This window comes from Notechis scutatus, chromosome 2 (assembly GCF_049901735.1).
Source record: "Notechis scutatus isolate UNSWTSFEM ecotype Mainland chromosome 2, rNotScu1.2, whole genome shotgun sequence".
NCBI classification, from domain to species: Eukaryota; Metazoa; Chordata; class Lepidosauria; order Squamata; family Elapidae; genus Notechis; species Notechis scutatus.
The window spans coordinates 259,262,769-259,278,692 of record NC_142010.1 but is presented as its reverse complement, the minus strand read 5'-3'; the positions used below and the strand labels follow the sequence as shown (position 1 = coordinate 259,278,692).

The window sequence follows — 15,924 nt, the reverse complement described above, 5'->3', positions numbered from 1 at the left end:
AGGTAGCTCTTGACTTACGACAGCAGCGGAGCCCATAATTTATTGCTGAAGGAGATAGTTGAGTTTATGCCCCCATTTTCCCACCTTTCTAGCCCTGTTGTTTAAGTGAATCTCTGCACTTGTGAAATTAGTAACACGGTTATGAAGTGAATCGGGTTTCCCCAGGGAGCAAAAGGCGACGACATGAACCTGGGGACTCTGCGTCATGAGTCGGTTGCCAAGCATCAGAATTTTGATCATGTGACTGTAGGGATGCTGCAATGATCATGTGAAAAAAAATAGTCACGAATCACCTTTTTGGTGACTAAAGAAATGGGTTTTAAGTTGAGGATACCTGTACATTACATTATATACAGACCCAGATTGTTGAGGGCAAGAGGCTGACTCTGTAAACCGCTTAGAGAGGGCTGTAAAGTGGCATATAAGTCTAAGTGCTATTGCTATATTATATTAAGCCAGAAATAAAATGCCATTATGGTTAAATCTGTGCGTAAAATGTGCATACTAGGTGTTAAGATGCTATTGTGGTGGAATCTGGAGCTAAATTGAGGGGAGGAGTTAAAAGACCGAGAAGGCTGAAATAGCTGAGAGGGAGGAACGGCAGAAAGCAGACCCTACCCTGAACCGTGGAAATGTTTTATCTAGTTGTTCTCTAGCGAGTGCAATTTGTCTGGTGAGAGTAGCAATAAGCATACCATGCTGATGTTATCTGTGTGATTCTGGTTCTTTGCACCTGTCGGTAACAGCTACAGAGTAAGAGAATTGGAGGGGACCTTGGAAGACTTCCAGATATTATTCTGGACAATTGGCTGCCCAATTTCTTCTTAAAAACCACCACTGATGAAACACCCCCACAACTTCTGCAGGCAAGCTGTTCCACTGATTGTTCTGTCAAGAAATTTCTCCTAAGTTTTAGGTTGCTTCTCTCCTTGTCTTGCCTTCAGGGGCTTTGGAGAATAGCTTGACTCCCTCTTCTTTGTAGCAGCTCCTCAAATATTGGAAGACGGTTTGTCATGTCACCCTTAGTCTTTCTTTTCATTAGACTAGACATATTCAATTCCTGCAATCGTTCTTTGTATGCTTTAATCTCCAGTCCCCTAAACATCTTTGTTGCTCTTCTCTGCACTCTTTCTAGTCTCTCAACATCTGCGGTTTATCCATCTGTTGCTGGATGCAGTATTTCAAGCATAGCTTTACCAGTGCAGTATAAAGTGATACTAAACAGGGGTCTTCAAACTTGGCACCTTTAAGACTTGTGGACTTCAACTCCCAGAATTCCTCCTCCAGTTATGTTAGCTCAGGAATTCTGGGAGTTGAAGTCAAGTTTTAAACTTGCCAAGTTTGAAGACCCCTTGTACTAACACTTCACATGATCTTGATTCTATCCCTCTGTTAATGCAACCTAGGACTGCATTATCCCCCACCCCCCAAAAAAAATCTGCCAAGTATTCTCCGGTACCAATACAAAATATAAAGAAAAATATTTTCACACTTTTAAGTAAAAGACTCTAAAAAAAAATCAGAGCAGAGCTTCTATGGTTTGTAAGATTTTATTTGCCATTAGTTTGTACGCAATCCTGCCAGCGGTCAACTAGATCCCATCACGGTGAGGACTATGTCGAAGGCTAGCACGGAACCGTAAATTCTCACTGAGACCTGCACACTCAACTCACACATATTTTTTTTGAAGTCTTTGTGGAAAAATGGAACTCAAGCAATACCAGCAGTCAGTGACAGAGGTATCCCGATGCACAGAACTTTCTAAAAGTTTATGCTTCAAATGTAGACAGAAACTGTGTGACAATTTCCTTCAACTTGGCTTCTGTTTGCTCAGAGATCTTCCCTTCGGTCCTGTCGAGGTAAATAAAAGAAATAAAATTTCGACTCTCGCCAAAACAAACTGGAAGAGAGGCCTTCCTCGGCCCCTTTTCCATCCCTCCACATTCTGCAACACTGAAGTCTTGCAATTGTCAACATCGTAAATGGAACGGACTGGTGTACCAGGAAGCAAACATTTCTAAATTTTCACTCCCTTTTTAACCTTTTGAGGGATCCCTGTCGCCCTTACCTGATTGTGGCAAGCAGGGGCTGCTGGTTGCTTTGAATATGAGCAAGGAAAGCCTGTTCAAACTTGGTGATCTTGCTAGGTTCCAACTTGTCCAGATGGCCTCTGACCCCAGCATAGATGACAGCAACTTGTTCCTCAATGGCCATGGGAACTAAGAGACAAAACATCCAAGTCCAGAGCAGCTCACTTGACCACAAAGCACCAAACTACATCTTGAAATGGGATGGGATGTAAAAGGTTGATACATTGTAAGGTGCAAATAACCAGGAATATTTGCATAGGGTTTGTTGCTACCTATACCCAAGAATCTAGTCAACTGAGTCGAAGCTAAATTGGCACTAGGTAAGGGTCAATGTGAGGGATCAATGTGGGTGGCTCAGTAGTTAAAAACACTGAGCTTGTCAATCAGAAAGGTCAGCAATTTGGCAGTTCGAATCTCTAGCGCCGTGTGATGGAGTGAGCTCCCGTTCCTTGTCCCAGCTTCTGCCAACCTAGCAGTTCGAAAGCATGTAAAAATGCAAGTAGAAAAATAGGGACCACCTTTGGTGGAAAGGTAACAGCATTCCGTGGGCCTTCGATGTTTAGTCATGCCAGCCACATGACCACGGAGACGTCTTCAGACAGCACTGGCTCTTTGGCTTTGTAACAGAGCACTGCCCCCTAGTGCCGGAAATGACTAGCACAGATGTGTGAGGGGAACCTTTACCTTTACGGGTCAATGTAATTGATAGGGGGGCTGGACTTGGGTCTCTTGTGGCAATGCAATGACTCCAAACTGATGACACGTTTAATTCTGCCTTCCAGCTCAGCCTGCTCTTCTCCTACACACACAACGCTAACAAAACTTATCAAGAGAATATCTTACACTTCATTGACCTCAGTTTTTGTGGCTGATCCCTTTGTTACCCGGGTAACCAGAAATTGGCTTACATATGTAGCCAGGCTGTGTCTTATTTATAATTGCAGTAACCCACAAGGAAAAAAAAATCACAATTATTTGGGGTCAAACAACATACTAAGCCGGACATAATGGTACAGAATTGCACAGAAAGGATAAGGATTGCATATATTGCAGGAAGCCGGCAGGCAGCAGAAGTAGCCTGCAGTACTGCACCCTGACCACTGCGCCACCGTGGCTCATAGAACTCTGTTTTTTTCAGTGTCATTGCAACTTTGAACAGTCAATAAGCAAAAGGTTGTAAGTTGAGGACTACCTGTAATCAGAGAAATTGCAGAAATGTCCTGGACATGTTTGCACACTTTCTGTTCTTAAGGATTAAAAAAAAAAAGAGAGGAAGTAATGATGACTAGAATTCTGAATGGCAACTAGACACGGGCACCAAAGGACTCTTACCGTATTGTCCTTGTTTAAGCAACTCGGTCAAACGGACCCCACGGTTGAGCAGCTGCTGAGTGGCAGCATCCAGATCAGATCCAAACTGGGCAAAAGCAGCAACTTCACGGTACTGGGCTAACTCGAGCTTCATGGTTCCAGCCACCTACACAATGGGATGATGCACTTAAGAGAGTTTCAGACAGAACTTTGCATGTGTGATCAGCTTTTAATAGCTGCAACTACCGTCTTTCCCCCAAAATACAATCTACTCACTTTCACATGCACCCAATATAAGCCCTACCCCCCAAAATAAGCCCTAATTAAGACTCCGCCCACTGCAGAGTGGACCAGTAAAAATTAAGCTAGGGTGGGGAAGGGGGTGGGGGTAGAGCTACCCCATTACTTAGCTTCAGATAGTGTAGCCAGGCCTTGCACACCTTGGCCCATTTCTTTTGCTGCAGCCAGCAAGGCTTTCCCTGCAGGGGTGGGATGCTACTGGTTCTATAGAACCGGTAGCTCCGAAGAGCAGCTGACACCAAACTGGTTCTCTCTGAAGATCTTCTTTTCTTCGGTTGGGCCCACCCGCTTGCTGGGACCTTAGGCTGTCCTTTATTCTGACCTTAGTTGCTTTGCGCGACACAGCTGAGTACTGACTGCTGGCAGAAGTTGTTTTGCAAGTACTGTGCGCGCGCAAAGTGCACGCTCACAGAACGGGTTGTTAGGATCCAACCCCTGCTTTCCTGAAAGGCCTCTGTAGCCAGCAACAGAGCTCCGGATCGATCGGGGGCTCTGCTATCGGCTGCAGAGGCCTTCAGGAAGCCTTGATGGCCTTGCCAGAATAAAGAAGTCCCTGAAGGCTTCCGATAACAAGGCCAGGGGTGACGCGCACAAACGGGGTGAGACAGTAGACACCCCTGCCACAAAATAAGACCTGGTGCCTTTTTTGGGTGGCAAAAACTCCTGAATTGCTAGCCGATTTAAGCGCCAGTTCAGCCTTTCCTAAACTTAAAAGCCCGTCCCTCTTGTTCTAGAACAATTACAGAAGCCTTCAACAAGTATAAAAAGATGGCCCAAAATTATGCTTGGCACCAACGTTTTTATATTGCCCTAGTTGTTAAACTGTTTGGAATGTATGTGCAAGGCCCCAAACACGTTAAGCGGCAGATGCCAGTTTTCCATGATTGTTTTATACATACCTGTTTCATGGCTCTTGTCTGGGCAGCAGAACCGACACGAGACACAGACAGACCCACGTTAATGGCTGGACGGATACCTTTGTAAAACAGTTCTGTTTCCAGAAAGATCTGCCAGAGAAGGGGTTTGTTTAGTTACCACCTTTATGATTTTTATACACAACTGAAGATGATGAACACATCTAAGACTTGCTCCTCCTATTTTCCCCACAACAACCCTCCAAGGCTGGGCTGAGAAGTGACTATTCCAAATCAACTTTCGCATCCAAGCAGGGACTAGAATTCACTGTCTCCTGGGGACTGGCCCAAAATCACCTGGCTGGCTTTCATGCCTGAGGTGGGACTAAAAATCAGTCTCCCAATTGCACCAATTATAAGGCAAACTGACCAATTTATTTATCAGGTGCACCACACAGTTCCTAGTTTATGGAATGTAGACAACTGTTTTATCTTAAGAGCTGTAGTAGCACAGTGGTTATAATGCCATACTGCAGTCTACCTCTGCTGGCTGCTGGCTGACTGCAATTTGGCAGTTCGAATCTCACCAGGCTCAAGGTTGACTCAGCCTTCCCTCCTTCTGAGGTGGGTAAAATGAGGACCCAGATTGTTGGGGGCAAGAGGCTGATTTTGTAAACCAATTAGAGGGGGCTGTTAAGCACTGTGAAGCGGCATATACGTGCTATTGCTCAGAGGTGGGATTCTACCTGGTTCTATAGAATCGGTTGTTACCCTGTTTCTCCAACAATATGGCCTCCCCCAATAGGAAGTCCCAGCATGTTTTATAGGCATGAAATGAAATTAAGCCCCTCCCCCCAAATTAAGGCCTATATTAAAACATGCGAAATGGGGGGAACGGTGGGGGGGGGCTTGCCGTTAGGAAGTACTTTTGTTTCACACCCGGATATGGTGCTGCCTGCATTGACCCCGATACGAAGTGCCCCACCAACACCGAGGTCAACATCCAAGCTGTCGCCGCCCACCCGCCTGAAGATGCAAGGGGGGAATTAAGTCACCCGAAAAGACGGCCTAGCCATTTTTTTCGGGGCTCAAAAAAAGTAAGACCCGGCCTTATTATATGAGAAACACGGTATGATTCTGCGCAGTTTGGAGAACCGGCAAATCATGCCACTGGCTGGCCCCGCCCCTCCCCTCCCTCTCCCTCCTTACCTGGCATGTGCGCCATTAAACTTGCCTGCGTTTGATAAGTTGCTATTTTTCCTTCCCCCCCGACCATCAGCTGTTCTGCTGTGCTGGGAGACTCTTAGATTAGCTAGAAAGCAGGACATTTTTGGATTTCTTGCTTTCTAGCTCATCTAAAAGCAGAGCTGAACCTTCCTTAGGACTGAAGTTTCTATTTTTCAGTGCAGGATCAGGTATCAGATTGCAGAAAGGTAGATCTCTTGAGTGAATCAGAAATGTTGGGCTCAATGGTGGTCGTAAGTCAAGGACTAGCTGTATAAACTGAATTTAGCTGTATTTCCTTTTTTTTTAAAAAAAAATGCTTTTAATTTCTTTGACGTACTATTCCTTACTCCCTTACTGTCAGCTTTGTATAACACTGTCTACTCCAGGGGTGTCAAACTCAATTTCATTGAGGGCCGCATCAGGGTTTTGACCGGGGGGGCGGGGGGCATGGCCAGCTTGGCGTTGTCAGGAGCGCTCTGCCAGTGAAAAGAGGCTCCCGAGCTCCGTTTTCAGCCATGACTGCCTCCTGCAGCCCCGCACCAGCGAAAATGGAGCTCTGGGGGCCACACACAGGGGTGGGGTTCTACTGGTTTCGGACCGGTTCTACAGAACCGGTTGTTATGATTTTGCACAGTTCAGAGAACTGGCATGTCTTGCCCCTGGCTGGCCCTGCCTCTCCTTGCCTGTCCCTCCCCTCCCCACCCAGTCAGTCCTTATCGAGCATGTGCAACATTGCGCACATGCTCGACATCGCTGACTGCATTCTTCCCCACCCAGTCACTCCTTAAGGTATTTCTTTTTCCACCTCCTGACAACCAGCTGCTCCAATGATCAGTTGTGCCGGGATCCCCCTCGTTGAATCCCCCACCCACCCACCCCACACACCCAGCTCCATTTTTGCTGGCGGAGGGCTGCAGGAAGCTGTCATGGCTGAAAACGGAGTCTGGGAGGGTCGTGCACGCCTCTCCTGAGCTCCCTATTTGCTGGCAAGCACCGCAGACTGATCCTTTGCGGTTTTCGGGGCTGCACTGGCCCACGGGCCTTGCGTTTTGACACCCCTGGTCTACTCCAAAAGCGAAGTGGTGCAGGTTTTAAAAATAACACCTAGGATCCATTGCCCTTCTTGGAGGCTCTCATCTCCCTTGGGATGCTACCTGCCCATCGGTGATGGAGATCACGTTCGTTGGAATGTAGGCCGACACATCGCCGGCTTGAGTCTCGATGACCGGAAGGGCAGTCAGGGATCCCCCTCCAAAGGCATCGTTCATTTTGGCTGCTCTTTCCAGAAGACGAGAGTGGAGGTAGAAGACATCGCCCGGGTACGCCTCGCGGCCAGGGGGGCGCCGCAGCAAGAGAGACATCTGGCGGTAGGCCACTGCCTGTTGATCAAGAGAGCATAGATGCAGGGTCTGTCTCAAGAGAGAACTGGCTCTCCCCGTCCCTTAAATTCAGAGGCCGGACCGAGGTTCAAACCTGCTTAGATAAATCGTCGTAGATGATCAAAGCGTGTTTGCCGTTGTCTCTGAAGTATTCGCCCATGGAACAGCCGGAATAGGGAGCCAAGTACTGGAGAGGGGCAGCATCGGAGGCCGTGGCAGAAACCACGATCGTGTACTTCATGGCATCTGACACAGGGAGATGACCAAAGTCAATGAAGATGGAAGCAGCTTAGCCAGGAAAGAAATGCCTACATTTCTGCACGCACACACACACACACACCGCCCCAAACACATTTGGGCAAGCACAAAGCTTTGGGCGAATGGAATGCCAGTACCTGCATCAGTAAGCCTCTTCACCAGCTGAGCAACCGTCGATCTCTTCTGACCAATGGCAACGTAGATACAGTACAGTTTCTTCTTTTCATCAGTTCCTTCGTTAAATCTTTTCTGGTTAATTATGGTATCGATAGCAATTGAAGTTTTGCTGCAAATCGAATACGTTAACAGTCAACATCCTATTGCTCCAAATTAACTCAGCGGTGTCTGCAAATTCCGTTTTGAGAAAAACTGGGCATTTTTTCAATGGAAAGGTTAAGCAATCCCAAAGAGGTTTTCCAGCCCTTGCTTATCGAGGGAGATCGAGTGGAGAAAGTGGCCAGTTTTAAGTTTCTGGGTGTTATCGTAAAAGAGGACCTGACCTGGGACGCTCATGTTGCAGCCCTGGTCAAAAGGGCCCAGCAGAGATTATACTACCTGAGGCTTCTCAGGAAAGAACAACTAAATGAAAAACTGCTGATGACCTTCTACCGCTGCACCATAGAGAGTATCTTAACTTACTGCACCTCTGTATGGTTTGCCAATTGCACAGGGGCAGATAGGACAGCACTCCAGACGGTTAATGTCATTGCCCAGAAGATCATGGGTTGCTCTCTCCCCTCTTTGGAAGAGCTTTATAGCTCCCGCTGCCTTAAGAAAGTTCAAAACATTCTCAAAGATCCATCTCATCCTGGGCACCCTTTTTTTTTTGAACTGTTACCATCTGGCAGACGGTACAGGACAATAATAAAAACAAGGACAAATAGGCTGAAAAACAGCTTCTATCCCAGGGCAGCAGCTCTTTTGAATTCTACTGTATAGTGCAATATTAATGCAATATCAGGGGTTTTCAATTCAACGTGTAGAATGTGAAGGTTGTCTGTTTGTGTTTATTTTCATAGTCATAATGTACTCTGAAGACGGTGTTTGACTTTGTTGTGCGAGGTGCAATGACAATAAACCAAACTAAACCGTTACATTTTGCATTAGTCCGTGGAGGTTTTTGAATCAAATGTCCTCAGGTATATCCCCATGTAAAGAAGATTCCAAAAGCTAAGAATTCACGGTAGCCAGGATCACTGGGGGCAAGACAAGGATCACCCTTCTTACCCAGTCTGCCTGTCTCCGATGATCAACTCCCGCTGCCCACGGCCAATGGGTACCAGGCTGTCTACTGCCTTGATCCCGGTTTGCATGGGCTCACGGACAGAGATCCTGGGGATGATTCCAGGAGCCTTCAAGCCAACCCTCCGGCGGAGTTTGGAAGTGATGGGACCCTGTAAAGCAAGGCAACAGACACATTCACACCAACTCCTCACCAACATCCCCATACGTAACAGCAATCTGCTTTCAGCACCTACCTTTCCATCGATGGCATTCCCCAGAGCATCGACCACACGCCCCAGCAGCTCCTCTCCAACGGGCACATCCACAATGGCCCCTGTCCTCTTCACAATGTCACCTTCCTTAATCAATCTGTCGTTACCGAACACTACCACACCAACGTTGTCAGGCTCCAAGTTCAGAGACATACCCTAAGAAGAGGGAAAACCCATTCAAGACTTTCCATTTAGGAAACACCCATATGAGAGCGATCCAATGGGACGTTCCCGACAAGCATCATTCATACAAATAACGACATAACAGGTGGTTCTCAACTTATGACCATAATCGAGCCGAGTTTGGATGCAAGTCATGAAAGTTATGAAGCAGGTCACCAATTTTATGACTTTTTGTGGTGGCCATTAAGCAAACCATTATTCACTTTGGGGAGTCGTCCCCCCCCAAAAAAGCGAAGGTTAACTACAATTTCTATAAATATCACCATGAATTGCAGTCATGTGACGTGAGACATTGAAAATGGCCATAATGGACCCCCATGTATGCCACAACTTCACATCCAGGCTGTAAGATTTTTTTTTCAGGATCTATTCTAACTTGAAAGGATCATTGATAAAGCATCGATAAAAGAGAATATTTGTAGCTGAAGGTTGAAATGAGGAGGTTCTTGATGTCTGGGCTTGTTTGGTTTCTTGCAGGTGTTTCATGACTCCCAAACTGAGTAATATCACCAGTGCGCTAAACAACCGCTTATATGTTAAGGACTACCTGCATATTATAAAATATGAGAGCACTGCTATGAGGATATAGTTCCACAAATATATTCTATATATGTTCTCAAATGAAAATATTAATGGTCAGCAATCAGAGATAACAATAGCAACAGCACTTAACCTGTACATACCGCTTTATAGTGCTTTCCAGCCCTCTCTACGTGGTTTTACAGAGTCAGCATATTGCCCCCAACAATCTGGGCCCTGATTTTACCCACCTCGGAAGGCTGGAAGGCTGAGTCAACCTTGAGCCTAGTGGGATTTGAACTGCCAAATTGCAGGCAGCCGATAGTCAGCAGAAGTAGTCTGCAGTACAGCACTCTAACCACTGTGTCACCAAGGCTTTCAACTAACACCAAAAGCCACCTTCAGAGGCTAAAGGGGCAGAGCACCTTGTAGATGCTTTAAATGGCATTTCCATCACTCATACCCTGCAATATTCTTTCACGCAGTAATATAATGGGCAGAGAAAAACCAAATCATGACAATTACGTTTTATTATGCAAACATGGATGCGAAAACTGACCTTCAACCCAGATGAGAATTCCACCATTTCTTCCGCTTGAACATTTTTCAAGCCATACACACGGGCGATGCCGTCACCGATGGAAAGCACGCGCCCAGTTTCCTGGAGCTCAGCAGATGTGTCGGCCCCCAGAATACGTTCCTCAAGGATAGAAGATACTTCAGCAGTGCCTGGAAGAATACAGACCAATATTAAGGCGGTCTTTTTAAGTAACCCTGGTTTAAATCCCATGTTTTGTCAGTCAAGCAACAAGCAGTTCCATCCAACAAGGAAAACAAAATCAAAGATGCAAACTGAAAAACTTTCTACTGCAGACAAATTTGGAAGTTTCAGAGTGTGCTGTGTTTGCTTTCAAGCAATTGTGCTAAAAAAAAAGATCTGAGAACTGGGGATTTCGTGGCTCTCACTCCATGACATCAAATTATATAGCTTTAATACAAGTGCAGATTGCACCTGTATTAAAGCTACATACACCTACTACAATGAATATGCTAATTGAGAACATTCTTATTTACATAAACTAAATTCCAATTCGGTATTTTTAAGACAGCCAATTTCTCTGTGGAAGACACTCAAAACTATAGAATGAAACTTAACGTGGGCAAGCTGAATAGGGTACTTAAGCTAATAAATACTTTATTAGTTTCATCTCTTAATTCTACAAAGTTCACAAGTCTCAGTAGTACTCAGAACGTATTACAATACTTTTGCCATGATCAACTTTAAGAACTGAAATACAGTTCTATTCAAACCAGAAATTCAAATAAAGCACAGTTAGTTAAATTCCAGCAAACTGGGGTGGTGAACAATTAGGTAGTGAACACAGCACGCTTAATTTTGCTTTGCTTTGGTAATTTAAAAAATAGTTTCACTTCAATCTTGCTGGGACATGAATTCAAGTAGCATCCATATTCTGAACATGTCAAGCAACGTCACTTGGTTGAATTGGGCAGCTACAGAAATTGAATGAATGAATGAATGAATAAATAAATAGCAAAATGTCAAATAACTTTAAAAAGCTGTTAAAGCACATTTAATTTAGAGATAAAGCCAAGAGTTTATCAAAAATGAGATTGCACATTGTTTACCAGTTTTCTGTAGAGTTGTTTTAGAGTCATGGAAGTTCCTTGTTGCTACAAATGATGCACCGAAAGCATTCCGTGACACCTAAGATGAAGAAAAACCATAGGGTCTCCTGTCTGAAGCGTAGATCTTATATTTCTTGCAAAATTTTTAGTTAAAGGTTATCATTTATGACCAGAGCTCCTTACTGCAATACATTATTTATATACAAAATCACATGGTAAGCACTGAATACAGTAATTGTTTATTTATGTTTCAGTAGCTAGTAATACAGAAAATCAACCTGAATATTACCATACTTCAAAAATAATTGGAAAAGGGAGCTCTGTAGGATACACACAAATATCACTCTCCAGCTCTTTAAAGCAACTGTGTGTTTTATGGGGTTCATCTGTCTGCCCTCTGCCATGGATACCAGGAAAAAAATAGAGGCAATTTTAAAGAGTGGTGTTCAGTTCTCTTCTTTTTAGGACACAGAGAGATGAAAAGTTGTATGATTTACTTTTAAAAAGCATTTAATAGTATCTCCTGTTTCTGCAAAAGTTTTGGATCAAAGCTTTAAGGCAAGGATCTTCAAACTTGGCAACTTGTGGACTTCAACTCCCAGAATTCCTGAGCTAACATGACTGGATGAGGAATTCTGGGAGTTGAAGTCCACAAGTTTTAAAGCTGTCAAGTTTGAAGACCCCTGCTTTAAGGTAAATTATTTCAAAAGGCTGCTCACTCACAATCCTCATTCGGGCAGCAGCTTATTCATAGCCCTCATTCTCTGCCTTAACCTTCAGGAAAAATCTTAGTAATGTCCAAATAGGAATCTTAAGGATACCTGTGTCTAAAATCTAAAGTGTACCTGGGTAGTTTTTGCAGTGCTAGCCCACAGCAGCTTTTGTTTAAAGTGCATCCCAAACATTTGCTGCCACTTTTAAGAATTTCAGAAGTAATGTGTTTTAGTGGCTAACCCAGGTATCAGCAACCTGTGGCTCTGGATCCACATGCGGCTCTTTGGGCCCTCTACTGTGGCTCCCTGTTGGGTGATCCCACTACTTACTGGCTGGCCTCACCCCTCGCTCTCCCCTCCCAGTCACTCCTTGCCTGGCCTGAGAAGGTAAAACCCCAAAAACAAAATTGGGGGGGGGGAGGGGGGAGAGAGACCCATTTCCCACAAAAAAGAAAACACTGGAAGCCACTGGGTAGGCGTGGCGGATCATGTGACTGGGTGGAAGGGACGTTGAGTTGGCTACACCCACCTAGGTTTTGTGGCTCCTTGTGTTTTCTTTTCTGTGGGAAACAGGTCCAAATAGTTTTTTGAGTGTTTAAAGTTGCAGACCACTGGGCTAACCATCAACTCAACATACTACGTATTGCACCAAACCAGTGGTTCTCAACCTGTGGCCTAGGAACCCCCGGGGGTATGTATTTGCGTGTCATCACGGGGAGTACCGCAAAGGCTTGATGCAGTCTAGTGCTTTAAATCCTGATCTAAGTCTTGGTGGTCCGCAGCCACAAATGGTATTTAAAGGGGGGTGGAGTGGTTCCTGTGGTGAAGAAAAGGTTTGGACTAGACAATACTGCAATAACTGGAAAAAATAAGGATGGACTCACAGACTTTTGAGTCATAGCACACCTGAAGGAATGCCCCTTGTAGAGGTAGTCCTCGACTTACAACAGTTCATTTAGCGACCATTCAAAGTTTAAACAGTACTGAAAAGTGACTTATGACCATTTTTCAAACCTGCCACCTTTGTAGCATCCCTATGATCATGTGATCAAAATTCAGATCCTTGGCAACTGGTTCATACTTATAACCGTTACTGTGTCCCAAGGTCATGCAATCCCCCTTTGCAACCTTTTGACAAGCAAAATCAATGGGGAAACCAGCTTCACGTAACAACCATGTAATTAACCATGCAATGCAATGATTCACTTAACTCAGGCAAGAAAGGTCAAAAAATGGGGCAAATCTCATTTAAATGTTTTCACTTAACAACATAAATTTTAGGCTCAATTGCGGTAAGTCTTCTGTAAAAGAGTCTCTATGGATTGAAACAATCTGGTTATGAATGGAACCAATATATTGTAAAAGAGTTAAACAATATAGGGTTTAAAGCAGGTTTAGCTGATCCATGTTTATTCAAGAGAGAGACAAATGGCATAGTATCATTATTATTGTTGTTTACAGATGATAACTTGCACAGTGTATCTGTCTTACTGAGTGTAAGCTACTACAATGTTTTGTCTCACATATCTGGTCTACTGTAAATTCTGCTAGGTGTATATCCCTACAAAAACTGACTCTATTGTAGTAGCAAAGTCATGGTTGCAGACACTGTATTAGTCAAAATTACACAAAAGGGTGCACCAAGTTTTTTTTTAAAAAAGGCTTATCATTCTCTTCAATAAAGATTGAAAGCCAATGCGTGCAGCTCCCCACTTCAGGGCAGACAGCAAGGGAACAAGCCTGCAGTGCAGAAATGTCCCCAGAGTGCAAGCAAAAATAAAATCCTTTATTTCATTAGAAAATATGGCTTATACATGATCCATAGATACAGGTAGTCTTCGACTTACAACAGCTCATTTAGTGACCATTCAAAGTTACAACGAGACTGAAAAAGATGACTTGGAGCTGTTTTTCACTTTGCATTGATGACCTTTGCAGCCTCCCCAAAATTCAGCCGGTTGGCAGCTGGTTCCTATTTATGATGGGTTCCATGATCCCCTTTTGCGACCTTCTGACAAGCCAAGACAATGGGGAATCTAAACAGCTGTGTTATTACCTTAACCAATGCAAACGTGGCAAGTAAAGTCGTAAAATGGGAGCAAAGCCCACTTAAATGTTTTCACTTAACATAAATTTTAGGCTCAATTGCTAAGTCTACTATAAGTCTACTATAGGGGACTACTGTAAAACCCTACAAGAACTGACTCCATTGTAGCAGCAAAGTCATGGTTGCAAACACTGCATTAGTCAAAATTGCACAAAAGGGCGCAACAAGTTAAAAAAAAAAAGACTGACCATTCTCTTCAATAAAGATTGAAAGCAGCTCCCCACTTCCAGATTTTGAAACAAAAGGAGCAAAAATGCTAAGTGCTGCAAACTGGCCTTTCGGGGCAGACAGCAAGAGAACAAGCCTGCAGTGCAGAAATGTCCTTTATTTCATAGAAAATATAGATGATCCATAGATACAGCTAGTCCTCAACTTACAACAGCTCATTTAGTGACCATTCAAAGTTACAACGGCACTGATAAAGGTGACTTGACTGTTTTTCACTTTTGCATTGATGACTTTTGCAATCTCGCCACGGTCACGTTATCCAAATTCAGACTGTTGGCAACTGGTTCCTATTTATGATGGTCACCTTTTACCACCTTCGGACAAGCCAAGTCAATGGCGAAGCCAGATTCACTGAACAACCGCGTCAGTACCTTAACAACTGCTGTGATTCACTTAGCAACTGCGGCAAGGAATGTCCTAAAATGGGGGCAAAGCTCACTGAACAGTCAACCTAGCAACCATAAATCTTGGGCTCCGTTGTGGTCGTAACTCGAGGACTACCCGTAATGAATGGCAGCAGCAGCAGCAGCTTCTTTTGCAAGAAAACCTCCAAGGTCATAAAACGCATCAGGCGGGGTTGAGGCAGGTACAACACCCCCCCTCCCCGCCCCCATCCAAAGCCTCCTCCATTCAGGTGGCCGGGAGCACATCACCCATCATCCACGGCCAGAGATCAAAGGCGTGACCTTCCTCTGACAAGCCCGACCGACCCCACCCCAGAAAAGGCACCGGGGCTTTGACCAGGGTTTAAACGGCCTCCGGGCTCGCTTCTCGCTCCGGTCCAGCGGCTCTCCTATCCGGGGGTGCCCGGGAGGCGGCTGCAGAGACGACCCTGGCCGGAAGAGGGATGACCTTGCCGGGGTCACCGCCAGGCCGAGATAAAGGCCCCGGGCGTGCAAGGGAGGCTGAGAAGCGGCGAGAGCCGCAGGAAAGGACTGGAGAGGGAAGGCCCGGAGCGGCTCCGGGGAGCAACGGAGGGCGCCGCCGCGTCAATGTCACCGCCAAGCCGGAGCCAAGATGGCGGCGTCTGCTGCATCAAGACCGGCTCTTCCCACCCTATCGCTCACCAAGCCGGCCTGGCGGGGCAAGGCCCGGGCGAGCGCAGCGACTACGCGCACGGACAGCATCGTCGAGGCGAGCCGGGCGGAAAAAGAGACGACGCGGCTTCTGGTTCTTCGCTGCACCCGCGGCTGCCTCAGGCTCGCGCTGGGGGAGAGAGCAAAATGGCCGCCGCTCCGCCCCCCTGCGACGGGGTCGAGGAAGGGTGGGAACCGTCACAGGCCACGCCCCTCGAGCACCTTGAACGTTACCGCGGTGACGACCCGGAAGGGCTTCTTTTGGACCGCCTCACGTTGTTTGACCTCGGGATTCAAACGCTCGTGACGTGCTCTTTCCCCCCTAAGAATTTTACTTTCTGCTTTTTTTTTCTTTTTTCTTTTGTTTCGAGGAGACAGAAGGACGGGTTTTTTATTTAAAAAAAACCCGCTTTATATGTATATAAAATTACGTTTCTTTTAAAAGGGCGCCCTCGGACCCCGCGGACCGGAAAATTCAAGCGCGGTCGTCGGGAGAAGGCGTGGCCAGAATGACGTATAGGCGGAGGGCGTGGCAC

The 15,924-nt window shown here is 45.6% G+C and overlaps 1 protein-coding gene across 1 annotated transcript; it reads right to left on the bottom strand.

Annotated features, from left to right (window-relative positions):
* Nucleotides 1-1,531: 1,531 nt before the first annotated feature.
* ATP5F1A (ATP synthase F1 subunit alpha) lies at nucleotides 1,532-15,532 on the bottom strand. The gene is made up of 12 exons (XM_026688414.2): nucleotides 15,380-15,532; nucleotides 11,265-11,343; nucleotides 10,177-10,346; nucleotides 8,898-9,071; nucleotides 8,647-8,813; nucleotides 7,557-7,705; nucleotides 7,256-7,407; nucleotides 6,937-7,161; nucleotides 4,601-4,708; nucleotides 3,423-3,567; nucleotides 2,069-2,219; nucleotides 1,532-1,851 (listed from the first exon to the last, which is right to left on the bottom strand). The coding sequence occupies exons 1-12, from the start codon at nucleotides 15,437-15,439 to the stop codon at nucleotides 1,770-1,772; spliced, it is 1,662 nt and encodes a 553-aa protein (XP_026544199.1). The 5' UTR covers nucleotides 15,440-15,532; the 3' UTR covers nucleotides 1,532-1,769.
* Between the last annotated feature and the right edge of the window lie 392 nt (nucleotides 15,533-15,924).